The sequence below is a fragment of the Sparus aurata genome, chromosome 3 (assembly GCF_900880675.1).
Source record: "Sparus aurata chromosome 3, fSpaAur1.1, whole genome shotgun sequence".
NCBI lineage: Eukaryota > Metazoa > Chordata > Actinopteri > Spariformes > Sparidae > Sparus > Sparus aurata.
The window spans coordinates 8627985-8649260 of NC_044189.1; the positions used below are offsets into that span (position 1 = coordinate 8627985).

The 21276-nt window shown below is 41.2% G+C and overlaps 1 protein-coding gene across 1 annotated transcript; it reads right to left on the minus strand.

Annotated features, from left to right (window-relative positions):
- Positions 1 to 817: 817 nt before the first annotated feature.
- fhl3b (four and a half LIM domains 3b) lies at positions 818 to 19280 on the minus strand. The gene is made up of 6 exons (XM_030412791.1): positions 19068 to 19280; positions 5941 to 6119; positions 4814 to 4988; positions 3789 to 3958; positions 3113 to 3299; positions 818 to 1564 (listed from the first exon to the last, which is right to left on the minus strand). The coding sequence occupies exons 2-6, from the start codon at positions 6094 to 6096 to the stop codon at positions 1413 to 1415; spliced, it is 840 nt and encodes a 279-aa protein (XP_030268651.1). The 5' UTR covers positions 6097 to 6119; positions 19068 to 19280; the 3' UTR covers positions 818 to 1412.
- Between the last annotated feature and the right edge of the window lie 1996 nt (positions 19281 to 21276).

Sequence of the window (21276 nt, forward strand, 5' to 3'; positions counted from 1 at the left end):
GTGTGCTTTCAAAAACCCAGCTGAGTGACCAGCAACAGACACCATTCAACCAGGCAACCTGCATCAGGGCCAATGTGTACAGGTGCGTTGCTTTGCTTTCAGATAGCCCTAACCCTAACACCTGCAGGTTTTCTTTTGTTTGTTGATCTTTCTTTGTCTTAACTGAACCCCTTGAAACCCAAAACCCTCTACACTCCTTTAGTTTCCCTATTTTTTTTAACTGGGGACTTGAGAGGTTGTGAAATCAATAGTTTGTTTGGACATAAAGAAAATCAGTCAGTGAAGGTCTTTCTCTTCTGATTAAAATAAAGTGCACCTTTAAACTACTATGGTGAACATGCTAAACATCAGAAGACACTGATGTTAGCATGTAGTTTAAAGTCCAGGCTCACACTGTCCGCGAAATCTTAGGCCCAATCACACAGACTCATTTCTACAGATGCGGCCGTTTCAAAAATGTCTTTAGAAAGCAGATTTTGTGCATAACAGTATGTTGTGTCTGTGGATTGGTACTGCGTGCCCAACCAGCCATTTGTGATTAATGGAATAAGCAGAACATCTCCACGTTTTATACTGAAATGTCATTTATAAATCGCTAGAAAAAGTGACCTTAGCACCGGAAAACAGCGATTTTTTTGCTGGTAAACCATTTCTAGCAACCATCTCGACTTTATTGGTATCTTACAGAGTAATTCATAAGAAGAAAAGCAATAAAATAGACAGAGGAAAGCATAGTCTCACTGACACCTACTATATATTTCAAGTGTATTGTGTTCAGTAGACAAAGACGCAATTCATTCATTAATCTATACACAACTCTTTGTTTTATGACATTTTTATTGCATGTTTACTAGTAAAGACTGTCTAAGCTGAAAAGAAAACAAAATATACATTTTTCCAACAGTTCATTTTCAGCAGATAAGTTCATACAGTATAAGACAAGCAGTGGAGGAGGAAGCTTACTATAAATTGGAAGCTTTTTTTAAGTATATAAAGTATAAATATGTTTGCCTTAGCATAGGTCATAACATTCAAATTTTGGTTCTATCTAGCAGTCATGAAAGAAAAGTGTTGTGAAATGGTTTAAAACGGTTTAATTTAAAGTTTTACATGTATCTTTTGAATATTTCATTTAGTCTTTGATGTGCAAAACATAAAAAATAAAGAAAAAACTAAGTCGTACACACACACAAGACAAAAACAAGACACTCCTGCTGAATTTATACAAACATTTCAATGTGCTGAAAGCTGACGAGAGTTTTGAGCTGTAAATACTGAGCTTTGTTTCAGCTTTACACCGTGAGTGAGTTAGTGATGCTGCAGTGTTCATGTGCGAGGCTGAGGTTTAGATGTTTGTCTGCTGGTGTCGGTCAGCAGTGTCTGATGTCTGCAGGTGTAGTTAGTTTTGGCGGTCAGTCGTCATTGTTGCAGTCTGTACACAGAATCTGGTCGCGGTCGGGGAAGAAGCCAGAGCCCACCAGCGACACGGAGCAGCGCGAACACTTGAAGCACGGCTGGTGCCACTGCCGGTCCTCGAAAGAGACGTACTTCCCATCTCCGAATCCTGAGAGACGCAAACACAGCACATGAGCGACTAATGGAGGAATGTTTTACTAGAGGCGGAAAATAAAGTTTAATAACACTGCGGAAACTACGTAAATGAATTCAAGATAACATCAGCAGCTGGCAGTAACTAAAAGAAAACGCTGCCAGCTCCAGTGGTGCTGGTATTCTAGTTCATGGCTGTGGTCAAAAGAATTTAATTCAACATGTCATCGAACTGTGAAGTTCCTTGAAAAAACAACAGATAAGGAAGATAATTGTCAGACATGTATTGCTGCGTTTTCGTTTATTTTCTTGTTCCTCTGTGTTCACTTAAAGTTTGTATCTGTTTTCAGCATCTTTCTAAATGAAGTGTTTGTTTTTTCAACCCTGGGCAAACTCTTTCAGGAGGGTAGTTGTTTGTGTTGCCAGGTTGGAGCTACAAGTTTAAGCTGATTTTTTTTGCTGTCCAGCCTCAACTTCACTGTTTGAATCGCTCTCACTGCTCTCACAGTGTTGTTTTCGAACGCAAAGGGCAGCCGCTTTTAAAGAAAAGGCTCTAAAAAACTACTTTACGCTCACCCACTCATACCGACACATTTAGAGATTAGCTGGTTGTTATTCACTCGACCATTCTGTGTTTTCTCCTCCTCTTGTCTTAGGTGCTCCTCATCAGCCAGTTAGTCCCATATTGAAGGGAGACTGGTGGAGGAGTTGCTCTCCCACAGAATAAGTAGTCCTGACCATTGTAGAGTATTTCTGTCTTTTTCCCTCAGTTGGTTATTTTCTTTTCTTTTGTAAATGGAGGTCTGGTAGTTCTGTTTTTAGAGGCTTTGTTTGTTGGATTAGTTTATGTGTCTTTTCTTAGTTTAGAAAGGGAAGTTCTGGTTGTGGCTGGCCCAGACTTCCCCCGTCTTTTTTTTCATTTTGGCCAGGCCTCCAGACTCTCATAGTTTTGGTTAATTGTGGTACTGTTTGGTGGTCACAATGTAGAGCCAACTGTCTGTTTTGTTCTGGCTTTAACACTGCTAAACATAGTGGAGCATTTAACAGCTAACGAGCCGGAGCTCAGGAGGTGGTGGAGACCAAAAACAGAGCTAAAAGAGTGTAAATATTGGATTAAGATTAAACAGATGGACACAAACATTACTGCAATGGAATGATAATGTTGCTCTGTACACTCTTGAATGTGTAAATAAGCAACTGTTTGCTAAAAAGGTCAGTAAGATACACTTGAAAGCGTTTAACTGGCAGAACTCCACCATGCGTGGCTTTTATTGTGACCTGATTTCTTTTGACAGTAGGAGCAAACTACACAACACAGGATATATGCAAATCCCACAGGAAGGATCAGAGCCAAGACTTAAAAACCAGAGTCAACTGTCTGCCGACACCTCTGTTGAAGATAATTGTTTTGGCATTTAACTGATAGTAGATAGACAAGATCAACAGGAATCATCGGGAGAACATTTGGATATGATAAACAACAGGACTGAACCAGAGCTTTTCTGTTCACCAACAGACATCAGCTCTGAAGAGTTCACTTGGCGGTTGTGTACACGTCACTGACCTGTGATGGCCGTGTTGCAGCCGGCGCACTTTTTGGCGTACAGGCTGCTGAAACACTTGACGCAGTAGGGACTGTCTCCCTGCGAGGTGAAAGGTTGACCAGCCAGAGGAGCTTTACAGCCCGTGCAGACGAAACACTCCTTGTGCCACACCTCGTCCTTGTAGGTCACCCCTCCTTTAGTCAGAGCCTGCAATTTGCAACACAAATATGGATGAGTGGTACATTTATGTGTAATGTCTGGAGACATTTAGGTTTTTACTGCTGTGATGTCAGACGGCTTCTTTTTATTGACTCATATTAATCCTTTAATCTGACGCCTGGATGTTAAATGGTTTGTGGTGGTTGGTTTGTCAGCAGGATCACACAAAATGTAATGGCTGAACTGATTTCTACAAAACTTTGTAGGAAAAGACCTCATTGACTTTTGGTGCAGATTCTGATAGAGGGACAGATCAGGAATTTTTACTTTCTCTGACATTTTCATTAATTTCTCAAAGAATAATTTATGAATTTTGATGAGAAAAGTCAGGCGTATTTAGGTGACTGGTATCTGTTGGGCCTTGGCGGAGGTATGCTATCTACCAAGTGCCATTTTAGTATTGGTATCGAATATGTTTTGATTGATTTACGTTTTTTTAATGTTTTTTACTTGTGCTGTATGTGAGACCTGCTTCACCTTTTTGCAGTGGCTGCACTGAGGGGCGACTCTGCCCTCGTAGCACGGCACACAGTAGTAGTTGTTTTTGTCGGGGATGAAGGCCTCGGCACCGATCGGCTTCTCACAGCCGTGACAAGTAAAACAGTCCTCGTGCCACGCGGCACCGTCGTACTCCAACATCCTCGATCCTGCCAGAGAGGAAGAAGAAGACAGATAAATGTTTGTGATTGTTTGTTGATTTCTTCTCTGACATTTAAAGAGCGGTGTGTCACTATGTTTGATCTCTGTCCTACTGTGCGGTGCCACAAAAGAAATCTGATAGTGTTCACGTGAACAACTGAGAAGACCAAAAGTGATGATTCAGTCTGACGGCTCAACCTGTTCTTACACAGCCCTCCTGGAGTATACAATTATGTCAGCTTATCTTGCATCTAAACAATCTGACAAGCTGCAGCAAAGCAACGCTCGAGCTGATATACACATGGCTGCATGCAAGGTTTTCTCAGAAACACATGCTTCACTTCAGAGGTTTATAAAAGCTAGGAGCCGGTTATGCTCACGAATCGGACATCAGATCCTTTAATCACCGTTCTTGTTTTACGACTTTTGGGGCCTGAAATGCCTCCAGAAGGCGTGACAGTGATTTGAACTTGAACTCTAGGACAGAGAAGCTGCGTTTAAAGGCATTCCAGGCTGAACAGAAACTGCAGAAAAATGACTGCTCGGTTCAGAAAAGAACTGGTGGGTTATAGTATCCCACACTACCCACAGGCCCGGGTAATTTTCAGTCATCCGACACCGCTGCTGCTCTCGTGATGTCACAGCGCCCAGAGCTTTGAAAGCCCTGCTGGGAGATATTTTCAGCAGAGCAAGGAAACAATCATTCTGTCACATCTAAGCTGTCACACCCCGGTTAACAAAACCTCATTAGCGTCTTTATCCCTGCAAAGACAGGGTGTGAACTTTACTCAGTGATTGCTCAAGAATTTGTCCTCAAGGAGCTCGGTGAACTCGGTGCCGGAGGGTAAAAAAGTTGTCGCTACCTGGCATGACTATCTTGTCGCAGGCGGCGCACTTGGAGGAGAACTCGTTGCAGTAGCAGTCGCTGCACACCAGAGCGTCGCCCTGGCTGGTGAAGGGCTCGTCTGCCAGAGAGCGGTCGCAACGGAAACAGCGAAAACAGTGTGCGTGGTAATGTCTGTCCTCGTAGAAGAGCTCCTGGAGGAAGAGGAGAGGGTTAAAAGTGAGCATTTGGAGGTTGTGAAAGCAGTCACGGTTAAAAATGGTGCTGTTATAACAACTGACAAGGTATTTAATAGAAACATAACTGAAATTCAATGCAAAACCGTGGTTACGCTGTGCTTACGGTCTGACGTGATTTATTGTGCGTGTCTCAAAGCTGCTCCAGGAAAAAAGCTCAGCTAAATGCTCGACTTGTTCGTGAAGAAAAATATCAAATAATGCCACCTTCATCCCGTAACAGTGAATAATACAGGAACCCCCCGAACAATAAGTTAATAAAAACACTCGATGTTATCATTCCTCACAGGGAGTTACGCTATTTTCAGCCCCCCCATCTGCTTGGAGGTCAGAGGTCACGGTCGACCAAAGGATTCAGTTTCCTGCACAAGGAAAGTTTAGAGTTTTGGATGTTTTGCGGACATGGAGGTCTAAACTCAAAGTTTCCTACTCTCTAAGACACCCTGCTGTCCTCTAGTGTCATCGTTATTTTCTTTTTTAAAAATCAGAATAGCCCACTTTGCGATTTCTTTTTCGAACAGCTGCTTGTGTTCCAGTTCATCTGCAGTTCAGGCGAGCTCTGTGATAAATGGCCCCATTGAACGGTGGGTGAAAAACTTACAGTTGAGGCGTGGGGTTTCACGGTAAAAGAAACAAGTAAACCGAGGGACCGAGAAGGGTGAAGGATGAATGTTGTTATGTCTCGTGTGGAGGAGGGACGGCCAAAGCAAGCAGGAGCGTAATTTACAGCCGGTCCCTCACAGGGAGTCCATAATTCACTGCGTCTGTGGGTGTTTCCTTCAGTACAGTGTTTTTAACTTTCAACTTAGAGGGGATTACAGATAATTTGATGTTCCTTAAGCGCAGTTATGTTTTCCAGGAATCCCAGCTGGTTTGACAAAGGAACTCCTCCCGTACGAGTCGAGCTCACCTTGGCATTATGACCAATGATTTCTTTACATTCCTGGCAGGTTTTGGCGTACAGGCGGTCGTAGCAGGGGATGCAGTGAGGCGCGTCCTCCACCTGGATGTATTTGCGTCCGCTCAGGGACTCCTTGCAGTTTTTGCAGTCGAACTGGTCACTCATGATGTCTTCCTTTGGCCGACCTCCTGCAAAACAGAGGATTCACAGGCAGTGTTTAGTGTGCGCTATCAGCGAGAAGAGGGCGCAGGATGGAGGAGGAGGAGTGAGATTAGCAAAGACAGAGAGAGAAAGCAGGATGAAGGGAGGCTGACAAGTTTTAGATATAAAGCTGGGAAATAGACCAACAGGAGAGACAAAGATGGGAGGACAAAAAAACATTTAAGGGCACTTTTCAAAATAGCGAAAGACGCGTTACAGGATGTGTAACAGCTAAAAACACACTTAAAACACAGACTACCGGATTTCAAATCAAACATTCAAAGCTGTAAAATGTTCCTTCCAGTCACGGATGTTTTTGGGAGTTTCAAATACAGTCCAGGTTCATTGCTTATTCCTGGACAGTGGGAACAGGAGATGTTTGTCGTCAGAGGAACGGAGGCCGTGGGAGGGAGTGTGGCAGTGAAGAAGAGCTGGTTATGGAGGGCTTTGTGAGTTAAGACAAACAACCTTATTCCTAGAAATGTATGTAAAATCATCTTAAAACGCCTGTCACAGCCCAGCCCAGGTAAATTCAAAGCAGACATGGTTTTGGGCTCTTTTAAAGGCTTATAAGCTGATTTTGTGACCTTAAAATACCCCATTTAAGAGCAACAGGAGCACAAACTAATAATAGTTCTTTATTTCCTTTTTCACAATAACTTTGTGCGTATAAAATAGTAAAAAAAAACATGTGCTTTGGTGGAAAAACAGCCTGTTCAAAGATCAACACGCATAAACCTTCATAAACTTGCATAATTTCCAAAGTTTATGGCTTTGAAAAAAAACTCTATCTGGTTAGCTTTCGGTGCGGTGATGCAGTTTGCAGGTGTAATTTTGCTGGAAAGTAAATACTTCCGACATGAATCTACTCTACAACACGTCTGTTGAGGATCTTGAGTAACAAGAGACATTAAGACTTGAGGCGAAGTCAAGTACCGTCTAGTTTAAATTTATTCCAGAAGATGCAAAACAGTCTAGTTGGATAAATTGCACTGCAGGTAAGAGGAAAAAGAGAGAGTGAGCAGAGATCAGAGAGGAGAAGGAGGTTGTTGTTGAAACTTCCCAACAGAATAATTTACAATCCTACTTAGAATAACTTTCAACATGTAAGAAATGGAGACTGTTTACTTAAAGACATTCGACCGCAGTTAACGGTTAAATATTGTTCAAAGTTTTTCTCATCCAGAAAGTTTTCCCTGGCAGCAAAGAAAGGGCTGAGTGAACACTTTAACTTGAAGAGTTATAGCTGACTTATTGTAAATCAGTCCAGATGATGTAACCGCTTCTCCCGTTTCATCATCACTCACTAATAAGTGAAAGCTCGTCCCTCCCGCCCCCTCATTCTTGTACCGAACCCCCCGCGGCGGTTTGGCATTGAGAAAGAACAACGAAACAATATTAATTGTTGGGAGCTGAAGTGAAAACTGTTCTCCGTTTCAAAGGCTCTCTCAGGGGCTTTTCATCTGTGTTTGGCTTGAGTTTCACTTGTTTCTTCCTTTTGTGCACAGCTTTCTCTTAAAGGCATAACATATTCTCCCTGTTATCAGTGATTTGACATCAAGATGTTTTATTGCTGCAACGTTTTTTTCTCTTTTTTTCCCTATGACAGCTGTGAACGTTTCACAGGGATGATTATATCTGGCTCAGAAAATTACATAAGCCTCTCCCAAAGTCACCTTTAGCCCAACCATTAAGCACTTTACAGGTTTTACTTCTATTCTATCAAATAAAACTGGCCATTTGTCTCAGAGAACAACAGAAACAACATCTCCCAGGACACTTATTCAATTCAGCAGGATTTCCTCTGAAAGCACAACTTTTTAACTGGAGCGTACTTTCTCATAAAAATCTTTTAATCTTTCAAATCTCAGTTGCCTCGTTACGGAGCTTTTTATGTCTTGGCTGGCTGCGTGACACTAAACAAAAATCCCACTGGGGAAATTGGGTTGCTCTCTCAAAATTAGTTCCATCTTGATGCAAAGCATGTCTTTGTCATCTGTTATCATATCGACCGTGAAGATGAATATTTATGTCTCAGCTCATCAGTGACCCAACAAGTCTTTGGATAGATTTGACTCAGAGGAGATGGTTTGGGTTTTTTTTTTGCCAGATTATTAGCGCGTGGAATCGAACGCTACACGTCAGCGAGCAAGAAATGAGACTGAGAAAACAACAGGGTGCAAAATAACAAGACTCAGTGTGCATGGTTTTCTCATAATTTGCAGGTCAAAAGATGTCAAACATGTACATTTATAAAGTTTGTTTATATGACAACAGCAGTTATATCTCAGTGTTTATTTACTGAACTATGATCATTGCTTATTGGTGCTTCAAGGATTGTTTTCAGTCATTGAAAGAGTCAGGCGAGCCTGTTTTTGATGAATGGTTAAGCTGATGACAGACATCAGACCTCTTTTGACTCAGCAATTGCAAGGGATGTTTTATGAAGTCTGATCTGACAAATCAAAAGGGCAGATATCAATGTTGAAACATGACTGTTGCAGCAATCTTAGCTTGGTTAGGTTTGGGAGAACATAGTGGTTTTGTGTTAAAATAACCTACCGTATATACACAACTGCAGTTACGGGTTTGTGATGTATATTCACTATGTTACTAAGTGAAAATAACTCGACATTCATATTTGCCCTCAGACTGGATACGAACAGCTGTCTAAAAGTCCTGTTCGGTCAACACAACCATCCGTCCCCAACCTCCTACCTCTGTAGTTTTCCCGCTCTTTTACCGCCCCGCCTGACTTCCTCCTTTACAGTCGTAATAATTACTACAGCCACTAGAGGGTGCCGCCTAACAAGAAACACAAATATGCGTATTAATAAGCTGCTTTCACAATCAAACTACAGTCCCTTTTCTAAATCTAAAAAAATAGCTGTCACTTTTCAACCAAGTTCATTCAGCCCTCGACTGTTAAAGCGGCTCATTACTTCCCATATTTATGTTTTTTAAATTGGAGACCTCTAGTGGCCATAGTAATTGTTACAGCAGCAAAGGAGGAGGTCAGGTTACATGTTATACAAAAGCAACAAAGTCCACATAGGGAGGAGGTCGCGTATGGATGATTGAGTTAAAAATAGAACTTTAATCTAAGAGATCAGCGTTTGCGTCTACTGTGAAAAGTCAACAGTGACTTATTGTCAGTGCAGGTTACATAATGTGACTAAAGTTACACAAGTAACGTTATTTAAACTCAAACCACAATGTTTTCCTGTAACCATACCGCGAGCATAAAATGAAGGTCCCGTACGCCAGATTTGGGTTTGCAGATCGTGTTACTCTTAATAAATGATGTGATTAATAGTTTGATGAGAAGAGGAAGAACAGGTGGAAACAAAGCCGGGCACACAGACAATAACATCATCCCAGCCATTATGACCGAGCACAGCGAGGCATTAGCGGGCCATTTGACCCCATGTTCTGTAGCAGCAGAGGGAAACGAGCGAGGAAATGAAGTGTGGGAGGTTAAAATACCCTCCTGCTGAACAGTTAAGACAAAGCAGGCCGGGCTCACAGAGATATACACAGAGTGGATGAAGATCGTGGATAAGACTCCAGAGTTTGCTGTATGTTCATGCTCAGGATCACAACGTCTGGAACATTTACAAAGGCAGACACTGAAGTATTTCACTTGGAAACGGTCATTGTTTATAATCTTTCCACCCTATTTTGGGCACAGAGTGGCTTTGACATGTTTCTACAATGTCAGAAAAGAGGTGGTGGGTTCAACAGAGTGCAACTGAGAAAATGTTCGAGGAATAAGCTTTTCCCTTTTAGTAGTTAGATTCACATTTGGCCTCCGCTTTTAGCCTTTATGTCACACTTTAGGTCTTTCTTCAGACAAAGATAGCGGGGGTAAACGGTGGGTGCTGCTCTGACCAATCGGAGAGTTTGCTTCATCCCATGGCTAATCCCCCAGATTCCACTGGGCACATCTGCACTGCGTTGCAGCAGTGATAAGTTTGCCGGAGATTATCGAAATATTAACAATAAACATACAACAAAATGATTTGACTACTCAAAGACCGTAGAAGCACAAACAGCAGCTCAGCAGCGCCAGGCAGGCACGACACTCCGCTGCAGCGTTGCACACGGCAGGTAACTGAGACGTGTCCGGTGGAATCAAGGAGTCATTTGCATTGTTTGACCTCATTTTACCTTGTGCCATGTCATGGAAAGGCAAAAAGCTAGATGACCGAGCAAAAAGACAAGCATCAGGGAAATGGAGATGCAAATGAGAAAGGAAGTATTCCAGAAGCCCAGAGAATCCAAATCAATTTTTTAAAGACAACATTTACACCCTTGAAGCACAGTTGAAGGGGTTTGTCCCAACACTTTTAGTTCAGCAGCTACAGTGAAGATATCGGCTTAGAAAAGATTTAAGAAGCGTGTTTTTGAATCAATTTGGGAAACTCGTGGCTTCCGCAGACTTTAATTACGCCACTAACGTTTTAAAACAAGTCCCCATCTACTTCAGTAGTTTAGGAGAACGCTGTTTTGCTGTGAAGGGCGAGAAGATGTCAAATGAATTCCAGTTTTTCAAATTACATTAAAACTCTTTCTGTGGCACTTGCAGTCTTCCATATATAACGGCCTCTCGTCGCTGTGCTTTGTTAAGAAGCTGGTAAGAGTTAAAAGAAGGTTTTAGCGCTGAGTTTTACAGGTACAGCTCTTCATGCTTCGTAACCTCCAAGTATCTGCATCTGGTCTTTCGAGGAGTCGTCTCGAAAGACCAGTTTACATTCCTTGCGTCTGACTGCCATCAAACATTTTGTGTCTAATAACCGATGATGCAGCAATTCCAGATAAACATATAAAGGATAAACACAGTCTGCTCTCAGTCATGTCCTGAAGCTCCCTCTCCTCCTCCTCCTCCACGGCTTGTTTGGAGACTTTTTCTCTCCACTGCCATGTTAGCATGACCGCTGAGGACATCCCTCACGCTGCACATCCCTCCCTGCAGATAACGGCATCGCTTCCTCTCCAAGGGCATCGAGCCGGGTCAACAAAACAAGGCGGAAAAACCAAACTGAGGCGAAAAAAAACATCACATCCTATGTCTGTTTTCTGTCAGATTGCTGTGGAAATCAGCCCAACTTCCCTCCTCAAATGTCTGAAGAGGTTCGGGTTTCTATTCTCGTCCATCCACGTCTGCGATGAATGCGGTGATAGAACAATGGTTTTCCTTCCGGACATAGTCTGCAGGTTTTGAGCTTTATGTTTCTCTTCCTGAGCCGAAACATCTGCGAACACATTCTGTGGTTCTCCAGCTGTTGTCCGTCATCAATTCCAATTCCAAGAGGGAATTCTTACGGGACTGGTGCCAAAACCCATCATTGTTGGAACCAATATTTTATGGTTCCTATAGGACAGTCCATTATAATTTCTATAGTCAGCTATACAAGAGGCCAATATGGTACGACTCTCGGGGGAGAGAAGATGTAATATGTATAAAAATGTATAAAAACAACCAGATCTTTGTTAATATTTTTGTGCTGCTAAAAGTTCAAATCCAAAAGATTGATGGTGAGGTCATTTCGTTTGGGCGCACGTCATTAACACGTCAAAGGAAACATCAGATGATTCGTTAGAAAGTGAAGAAGGAAGTCAGCGAATGTGACTAAACTTCTGATCCTTCAAATATATTTTCATCTGCAATGGCAATAACTCCCATGATCCCACGCTGCTTCACAATGTCATCAAACTACACTTCTTGTTTTCATCCTTTTGATGGAGAGACCCCTAGTGGCAGAAAAGACCTACCCTCCAGTCCATGTGAGGCACTAAATCCAAGATCTTTGAACATCAGAAAGACGCTTGCGATGTCACCAAAACACTTTTTCTATGTCCTGGCCTAGGCGGTAATATTTAGCGTATTTTTGTCTCCTATGCACCCACATCCTCCTTGCTCTGTTGTCCTGTCAAATAAAAACAAACGCATACAAAGCCACAAAGGGTCAGTGTCGATGATCCAGCGGTGGTTGTGAAGATACTGTTGTAAAAAAAATGAGGAGCATGTGAAGCGTTTTTTCTCTCAGCTTTGCCCGTAAAATAACTCTATATGGACACTTGCCGTAAGTATGAAGTACAGCCAGGAGACTAGCTTAGCTTAGCATAAAGACTGAAAGAATAAGAAATGTCTTGTCAAAATTCTTATATTTCGATAAGAAAAATTGGAAATGGCACTTGGGAAGAGGTGGAGGTGAAGGAAAACACAGCACTTAATAGGCTCTCTTTGTTGTTTTCTGTTTCTCTTCTCAGGCTGATTTGCTTTGCCTCGATCAATCAATTCAGATTCAACGAAAAGCCGCTGATGCGGGCTGACGAGTGCCAGCAGTGCAGGACACACCACCAGAATTTAACTCAATTCAGACCACCTGAAGTCAAGTAGATGGTTTTTTACAGTGAATTATGTGGTGCTAAAACTACAGTAGACATTAAAGTTAATTATTAGGTTTTCATTTGCTCATTTAAATCCCAAGAGCCATTGTCTGCGTCCATATGTCTCGCTTAAATGCCACAACTGACTGCAAATAAAAAATCTGTGGAGCAGCTGTTCATTTTCACACCGTCCTGTCCGGCTGACATTAATAGTCTAAAGCTCTGACTCACATGTTGTCAGCAACCTGTTGGAGAGGCGTTCACGTTACTCCACAGGTGTCCTCTTGGTTCAGATCCAGGTATACTTGTCACCCCTGTTCTCCTCCTTAATCCAAACAGTCATCAATCCAGTCTAAGTACTCTCCTCTCTCTCTCTCTGGTAACACGGCTGCTGAAACTATTTAAACCCACAATTCACCTTGATGAGTGGACACGTTGAATGCTTCGCAGATACACCGTCCGTCCCGGAGACAGATTTACCGGAGTCACTTGGCGCAGAGAGCTTTGAAGCAGCAGCCAAATGGCAACTGTCTCCCAGGATCAGCCACCGGGCCTCCTGTCTCATGTCCCTTCATGGCTCGCTGCTGTTGTTTCGCTCCTCAACGACCTGACAGTTTCTTACGACCGGAGCCAGGAACTCTGCGAGCCGTGAGAGCTGCCGCTGCTGCGTGTTAGTGTTTATTTTCCCAGTGCAGGAATTTAGACTTGTGTCTGAGGTTTACAAACCAGATTATTCCGTGATGAAAACCGCTGTCACACATAATAAAAATCTTGCAGAACAAATATGTAGGTAAGTGTTAAATCTGTCACGGACACAAAATATCAATTCATGCTTTATAAAACAGACTCAGGGCCTTTTTAGGGGGCATGACGTAGTTGCACTCCGTCTCTGAAACACGCGCCTGAACACTTTGATGTCTTATTTAAGAAAAACCTTTTTGTCTTTTTGTTCTCATGTACACCTACGAAAGAACTGAGACTGTTAGTGATTCAAAAACAAAAACAGTTGAAAACAGTACAATTAAACATTAACAATGGTGCCAGCAAGGTTAACCAAAATTAAAAGCTAACATTAAAAAAAGAACAATTCCATGGGAGTGAACTGTTGGAAGATCCAAAATCTAAAAAATAAAAATGATATTTTCTACGTCTGTACGCGTATAGATTGAACGAACTGTGTTTGAATTAGTGGAGGTGTCTGCACAGAGCCAGGCTGTTAACCCGTGTGTCCAGCCTTCACTCTACGTAAATCTAAGCTAAGCTAAGCTAATTGCCTCCTGGTTCCTGTTTGTGCAGTTAAAACAGATTCATGGCTAACAAAGCAGATTTTTAGACATGCTGAATTGAAAAACCTTCAATCAAATGCCTTATTGTTCCTATCACTCCCTTCTCTCCTGCTGGTTTAACACTCATTGAAGAACCCCAAACTGTGCGTGCTTTCACTTGCAACACTAAAAGCGTGTAACAAAGTTGGTTTTTAATTACCATCCCCACTTTACCGTCTATTCCCCATGAAATGGATTAGGGTTCCCTGAACAGCCTCTGAAGCTCAGAACAGGCCTCATATTGTGTGACTCCTGCGTTGCATAACCTGGATTTGAGGGAGGTGAATGAGAATATTGACAGCGGCACAATAACACTGTGTGGACTGACAACAGAGGAGCCCTGCAGCCGTGAAGGAGAAGTGACACCCTCATGGTTGCAGAAACTGTTACAGAAAGGAAAAAAAAAAGAAACGAAAACAAGACGGGTCTCTTATGGCTGTCAGATGACTGTGCTCCCTTTCATCCCCGGTACAAAGACGCTCAATGTGGTGTGGCTTCCTGCAGATCACAAGGCCAATTTCGGGCCGCACGCACACAAATCAAAATGAACACACGTTGTACATTTTGTTGCCGCTGATTAGAGATCTCGTCGGAATGAAATTGCTTCTTGTAGCTTTTTCAAACAATGACGATATTCTGAGTTTACTGAGTTGGCAGATCTGTAGCATCGGTTTGGTTACTTGGACTTGAGAAACGTTCTTCCTTATTAGGTTAAATCAGTGGCAAAGATTGAAATGTTATTCAACAATGAGGCTTCGCCATAATTTATAATCTGTCGTTTATCATCCGTTCAGAAACCAGAACACGACCGGTGTTAATGTGTGCGCCAAATACACTGACATATTAAGAAGATAGCATGACGTGCTGTTAGAATTAAGGTCTGGTTTTGTTCCTGCAGATCAAAATGTTCGATAAAATGTACATTTAGCCATCCAGGATTAATCACTTCTTGCTGTTTTTAACACTAATGTTACTCTGAGTTATCAAATTGGCATATCTGTTAAAATTTTTCTGGTTATTCCAATGTGAACGAGAGCGTTTTGTAACTCAAGCTTTAATTCAACCATAACATGATCAGTATCACTGCATATCAGTGACACACGCCCTGTAACACTCAGCCCGTATCGTCAGAGAATCAAACACCTTTTTAAAGACTGAGTACGTGTCTGGCTTTGTTTTATGAGTCTCCAGATGGCATGTTTGTTTATCCAGTCGAACAATGTGGGCCGCAGCTGCAGTTTAACCTCTGCTGCTGTCGACTAAACTGACAAACAGCCAGACGACAAGCAAACAAGTCGCCACCGTGACGAAACTTCATCACACAGTGGCAAAGCAGATGCGACTCTGGGGTCAGGACCCCCACCAGGGGCCGCGAGTTGATTATTGAGGTACACAATGAGAAAAGCTTTTGGACTTTTTCTCAGATTTGCTCGATTTAAAGGTGCACTATGTAGTTATAGTGAAGACATTTGAATCAGAAGAGAAAGATCTAAACAAAGTGTCTTTGTTTTCATCTAAACAAAGTGTCTTTGTTTTCATCTAAACAATCTGTATTTGTTGTCATGACTGAGCAAAGTCAGACCTTAGAGATCAACACAGTTTCATACTGTTTTACTTTGGCGGACCCTGCCACCTTCCTAGCTTCAAACAGTGTTCTTGGGACCTTATTGTCCTCTGAGAACAACTTGTGTATTCAGTTATAGAAGAGAAACTTCAAAAGGATAATACACAAAACTAACTAACTAGGTAACTGTTGTGCAGAAGGCTTTACTTCAAGCTAAATGCTAAAGGTAGCATGCTAACAGGGTCACTGTGACAAAATTAACATGTTTAGCAGGTACATTTGTGTTCATGTAGTGTTCACCATCTTAGTTTAACATCTTAGTTTAGCATCTTAGCATGCCAACATTTGCCAATTAGCGCCGAAGGCCAAGTAGCCTACAACTAAGGCTGATGTTGTTACTCATGAAATGGAGTCAAAAATACCACACTAATGACATTTTAGCTTTTTTGGTGTTTGAAGTAAAAGTGTGGGATCATTAGGATTCATCCTCTGAGGATCATGACTGTGTGTGAAGAAATGTTCCGCTAACGCATCCAGTAGTTGTTGAGATGTTTCAGTCTGCCCCAAAATGGTGAACGGATCAGTAGAATGACTCTGCCAACCAGAGTGGCTAAAAATATATTGAAGTTTAAAACATTTTTTTATGCCTACAAAATGAATTAAAGTAAAAAGGAATATTGATAAGATAATAATCAAGTGCAGTCATGAAGTGTCTTAAATTTAAGGATCTTTAGTGAAGTTACTTTTGGCAGTGTTGTTGTTGCACTTGGATGCGAACACTGACCGATACAAATAAACAGTCGGCCTGATCTCAAATACTGACGGCTACTGTCCAAAACAAATACACAAGTAAACATTTTTTCCCATCAGCAGTCAGCTGGCATCAGGCAGGTCAGGACCTGGGTGTTAATGGTAACAAATGTTTGTTTTCTGAGAGACAGCCGGGCCTGCTGTCTCTGGTTCATGTTTGCGGCTGGATTTATTTGACTTTGATTCCGAGCTTCATCGCTGTGTTGAAGAGCTCCAAAATTAAACTTTTACACCAGCAGAACGTGCCACTTTACTCCTGCTAAAATGGACATCTACTACAAAGTGAAGCAGAAACAGTGGACCAACAGAGATGTATTTAAGCACATTTAGGCCTACTTCAAACTGAAGCGGAAACCGTAGGTTATAAGCTACTCCAAACAAATTTAGGCTCTTTCAATAAAATGGTTCGACATTTGTGGAAATACAATAGCTTTCTTTCTCAGAGTCAGATGAGATGATTGATCCCATCTTCATGTCGGTAAAAATAAGTTGCCAAAAAGCTAGCAGCAGCAGCTTTAGCTTGGCATAAAGACTCAAAACAGGTGGGAACAACTAGCCTAGCTCTGTTCAAGATAACAAAATCTGTCTACCCAGATCTCTAAGCTCACTGTAGCTTGTTTGTTTAGTCAGAACAAAAACAGAAATGTCCAGTTCCATATCTGTATGGTAAAAATAGCCTAACTTCCCGCAAACAAGCAAACATCAGCCGGTAAGCTTAGCTTAGCATAGCAAAAAGACTCAAAACAAGCAGGAACAGCTAGCATGGCTAAAAGTAGTCTAACACCTCCAACACTCACTGATTAACACGTTATATCTTGTGGTTTTTAAAAACAGATATGTAAAAAATGTTATGTACGCTTTGGATGGAGACATGAAGTAGCTGCTCCCGCCAAGAAATTAGCTAGTTTTAGCACACTGCTAACACCACAAGTTGTTTTTAGATTGTCATGTGGTTACTGATTGAACATACAGGATAGTGAATGTGTTTGTAGGCTTTAGGCTTATTTTTGGACTTAAGGTAGACAATTCCCCTTGCTTTCATTGTGCTAAATTAAGCTAATCGCCAGCTAGCTCTAGCTTCATGCTCTGCTTGCCTAATTGTAAATGTCCCTAGCCAAGAAATAGCTTCTCTTTCATCCCTTCAATCAGAAAAATCTAAGATATAACACATTTATTAGTACTTAAGTTGTAAACAAGGCCAGCTATAGGCTAGCTATCACCACTTGTTTCCACTTTTTTTATGCTAACTAGCTTAACAGCTGCTGCCCTCAGCTTCATATTTGGTTAAAAGTGGTTCGAATATTTTCATCTAGTAGGCTGAATCACAGTCCTTCCCTAAATGTCAGCCTGCTCCTCTTGAACTCTTCCCAGGCTGTGCAGCAGGAATGGGAAATGGAAAAGACAGTGACTGACTCATGATGAGACTGTCAGTCGCTTGACAGTCCAAAAAAAATCATCTTCCTCTAACTGTGTTATTTGTCTCTGGCTCTTCTCCAGTGATTGTGCACAGACTCAAACCTTCGCCCAACACAAGAATTTCAGAGGAATGCGACTGTGGTCGAAACGTGGCAAAATCACGCGGCTGCAACGCTGAAGAGGAAAAAAAAAAAACATTTTTTTCCACCCTCTGTTAAAAAAAAAAAAAAAAAAACAGGACAAAAGTCAGGAATTCCTTTCTGTGTGAAACAGAAAATAATGCACTCACGCACACAAACACACACATTTCTTCAATGCAACCAGAGCTGGATTGTTTCAATTGAATGTACTAATTTCACCCTAATGGCTTGGAACATGATGGCGGCGTGGGGCTGGTGTGCGGTGATGGAAACTATGAGCGGTGCCGGAGCGGAGGGGGGCGGTGGTTTGAGTCTCCAGAAAGAAAATTTGCAATCTGAAGGAGACATGACATCACTCTAACTCTACAGGACTGAATGGCTTGTTAACATGCCTCCAATTAATAAAAAAAGAAAGAAAAAACGCACATTACATTTTCATTCCTAAGATGATGGAGCCTAATTGAAACATTAAAAGCAAAGGATTGTTTCCTCAAAGCTCTCCTTGTTCTTCTTCTCATAAATCCTACTTGAAAAACGGGGCCGCAGACACTTAATCGCAGTATCAGTTACTCACTTTGGAGCCCGTTCAGGCCCCCAGCCCCCCAATAACAGCCACTATTTCCTCCCTCTAAAGAAAGAACATCCTTTTCTGGTCCATCCTGGATTTCCGGGGGTCAAATAGTTGACTTTTATACTTCATGAGCTCAATAAAGTCTTTATTTGTTACCACTAACGCGCTCAAGTTTCGATTGTTAACAAGTCATCACTGATACTTGAACTTGAGCAATGAATTTCAAGTAATTTAGGGACAAACTTGAGGTTGCCAGGTTGTGACAAACCCCACATACATGTCTTTTAACATGGTAATGATGCAGGTGTGTTGATCAATACTTTGCACTCTCAGTTTCTAATGAACAATCTGGTCTGTGGTTGTTGGAAATATAAAAATTTCAACATCATTTTTTGAGATTTCTCATTAATGGCATTTGACACAGCTATAAAGTTTCAGAAAATGACTTGTTAACCTTAGAAAAAACATTATTTCCCATAATTTTAGATTGATTTGGTTTATTTTAAAGCCTTAAAGCATGTAAAAATATCAAAAAATGCTGTTTTGCAGCAGGTGAACACAGGTGAGGATCTGTGCAAGCCTTCAGTAGAGCAAACACGTGAACTTCAGGAGATTAATCTAATGAAAACTCACCAAAACACACTTTAAATTCACTTATCATCTGCTTTTTTCACACTACAAAGCTCTATTATCAGTTGTTTCAGGTGTAATCTTACCTCTCTTTGCTCATCAGCAGCCGGTGGAGACGCTCACAGGAGTCTCCGTCCGTCCCTCTCTGCAGGATCTCAGATCTCGTGCTCTTGTGCTCTCGTGCTGCTCTCGTGTATAATATGACAGATAATTAAATCCTCCTCGTGCACTCCTGCGAGCTGAGAACTGAAGGCTTTCCACTGACTGAAGCATGTGTGTCTGGTGCGTAAAAAAAAAAAACCAAACCAGCCCTCTCCAAACCCCGCCCCCTCCTCTCTGCCTCTGCCCGGTGTTTCCACTCCCTCGGTCGCTCTGTCACCTTGTGCGGAGTTCAGGCTGACAGAAGGTGGATTCACTCCGCGTGTTTCATGGATGTAATTGAATATTTTAAATACACGGTGGACTTTGAGCTCCCAGCTGCTGATGTAAAACCGCTCTATTATCTCTGTAAATGGAAAATCCCTGTAATATTCTCGTAGTAGGAGCTATTTAATGTGCACTGTGGCATTTTTGAACCCACATGATGTAACAATAGTACTTGTGCAGAACCGTTTTAAAAAGGTTCCCTCACAGTAACATTTAACTCTCACACTTACTATTAATGAGCCTTTATAAATGTAGTGATTAGGAGATATTATCACATTTATTTGATTATCTGTGGACTCATGTAGACCTTTCTGTCAACAGTACAGTGCACAATGAAGCATTTATTAATAGTTTATAAAAGCACTTCTGAACTGTCTTTACATGTTATAAAGCATTTATTGAAGTTTACACAAATATTTAAATCTAACAGTGCTTATTACAGCAATTATTAAGTTTTCATACACACAAATAAATCTTATGGTAAGTTATAAAACATATTGTTTATATGTGTGAACAGATCTTACATGTGTTATACAACATTTATCAACATTTATAAATAACTGTATTTACATATATAAACATTTATGACCACATTTGAGTCTTATATGTTATAAGACATGTATTAACATTTATAGAGTGCCTGTAACTGTTTTTACATGTTACAAAGCATTTATTAACACTTTATACAAATCCTTGTGTTATAAAGCAGCTTTTTACGCTTTCTAAAACATTTTTTGACCATTTATTTAATTGCCATTTATTAACCTCATCAAACACATCATTCACATATGTTTTTTATAACTTGGTTTTTAGACGTGTTGAACACTCGTTAAGACATTTTGACCATTAAAACAGAAGTTTGACAGAATTAGTAACACAAAGTCTACTTCACTCTGAAGTCTCGAGTTTCTTCAGTGTTTTCTCGGCTGCATTAACTTTTCTGTGGTCAGGAGCAAACTGCAGGATCTCGGAGAGCAAGATATCATTTTCCCTCTCATTGACCTCCATTTTCCACGGCGGTGAGCAGGAGGTCTGGGGACGATTAGAGGCTTCAGCTGTGGCTCCGTCCTGCCACTACCCATTAAGTCGGGATGCACACTACTACATGTGGATGTGATGTGATGAAGGACTTCAGCTCGTGTGTGTAGCATCGGGAGGCTTATGTGCAGAGACCTGCTGATGGACCGGTAGATCTCAGAACCTCATGGTGGAAGGTTTTTAGAAAATATGAACGGACTGGCTGAGCCTGAGTGAGAGGGGAAATCTTCAGCATCGTCCAGAAATGTAAGATATTTACATGTGAATGTGCTGCCACCTGCTGCTCACACCTGATAGGTACAGGTGGAGCTGTATTGGATGCACATGGTTAGATTAAAACAACATGAAGCTGAAAAGTCTAGAAGAGAGAAGCCCAATTCTGCCTGTTGGAAAAAGTTATGTCATTTTAAAGTGTTTTTTTTTTTCATAATTTAATTCAATAAGTTGTTTGATTTTCATGACTTCCTATATAATGTTATAATTATGGTCCAGTTTCATAAAATTATGAGTATTAACTGTTGGATAGTTTTGGTTTTTCATAATGATGAGATGCTTCATAAATATGCCCTACATGGAAGCCCAGTTATGCCAGTTTTTATTTCCATTATAGAGTGTTTATTCATAATTCTGACTTAGCATGTCATAAATCTAGAAATATATCTATGAAATTCTGACATTTTCATATAATTGTAGGAGCAAATGTCATAAGTAGGACAGAAACAGTTCATTATTAAAAGTAGATATTAACTAACATATTTCAAACAAAAATATTTATTATGATTATGACTTATTATAGAAAAAAATGTTTTTCCCTTCATGATTACATGCTAG

Excerpts from the sequence above, each read along its gene's own strand:
- fhl3b (XM_030412791.1), bottom strand. The coding sequence starts at position 6,096 with ATGAGTGACCAGTTCGACTGCAAAAACTGCAAGGAGTCCCTGAGCGGA. Across the intron at positions 3,959-4,813 it reads CGACAAGATAGTCATGCCAG|GATCGAGGATGTTGGAGTAC; the intron begins GTAGCGACAACT and ends CCTCTCTGGCAG. Across the intron at positions 1,565-3,112 it reads CTGCAACACGGCCATCACAG|GATTCGGAGATGGGAAGTAC; the intron begins GTCAGTGACGTG and ends TGCGTCTCTCAG.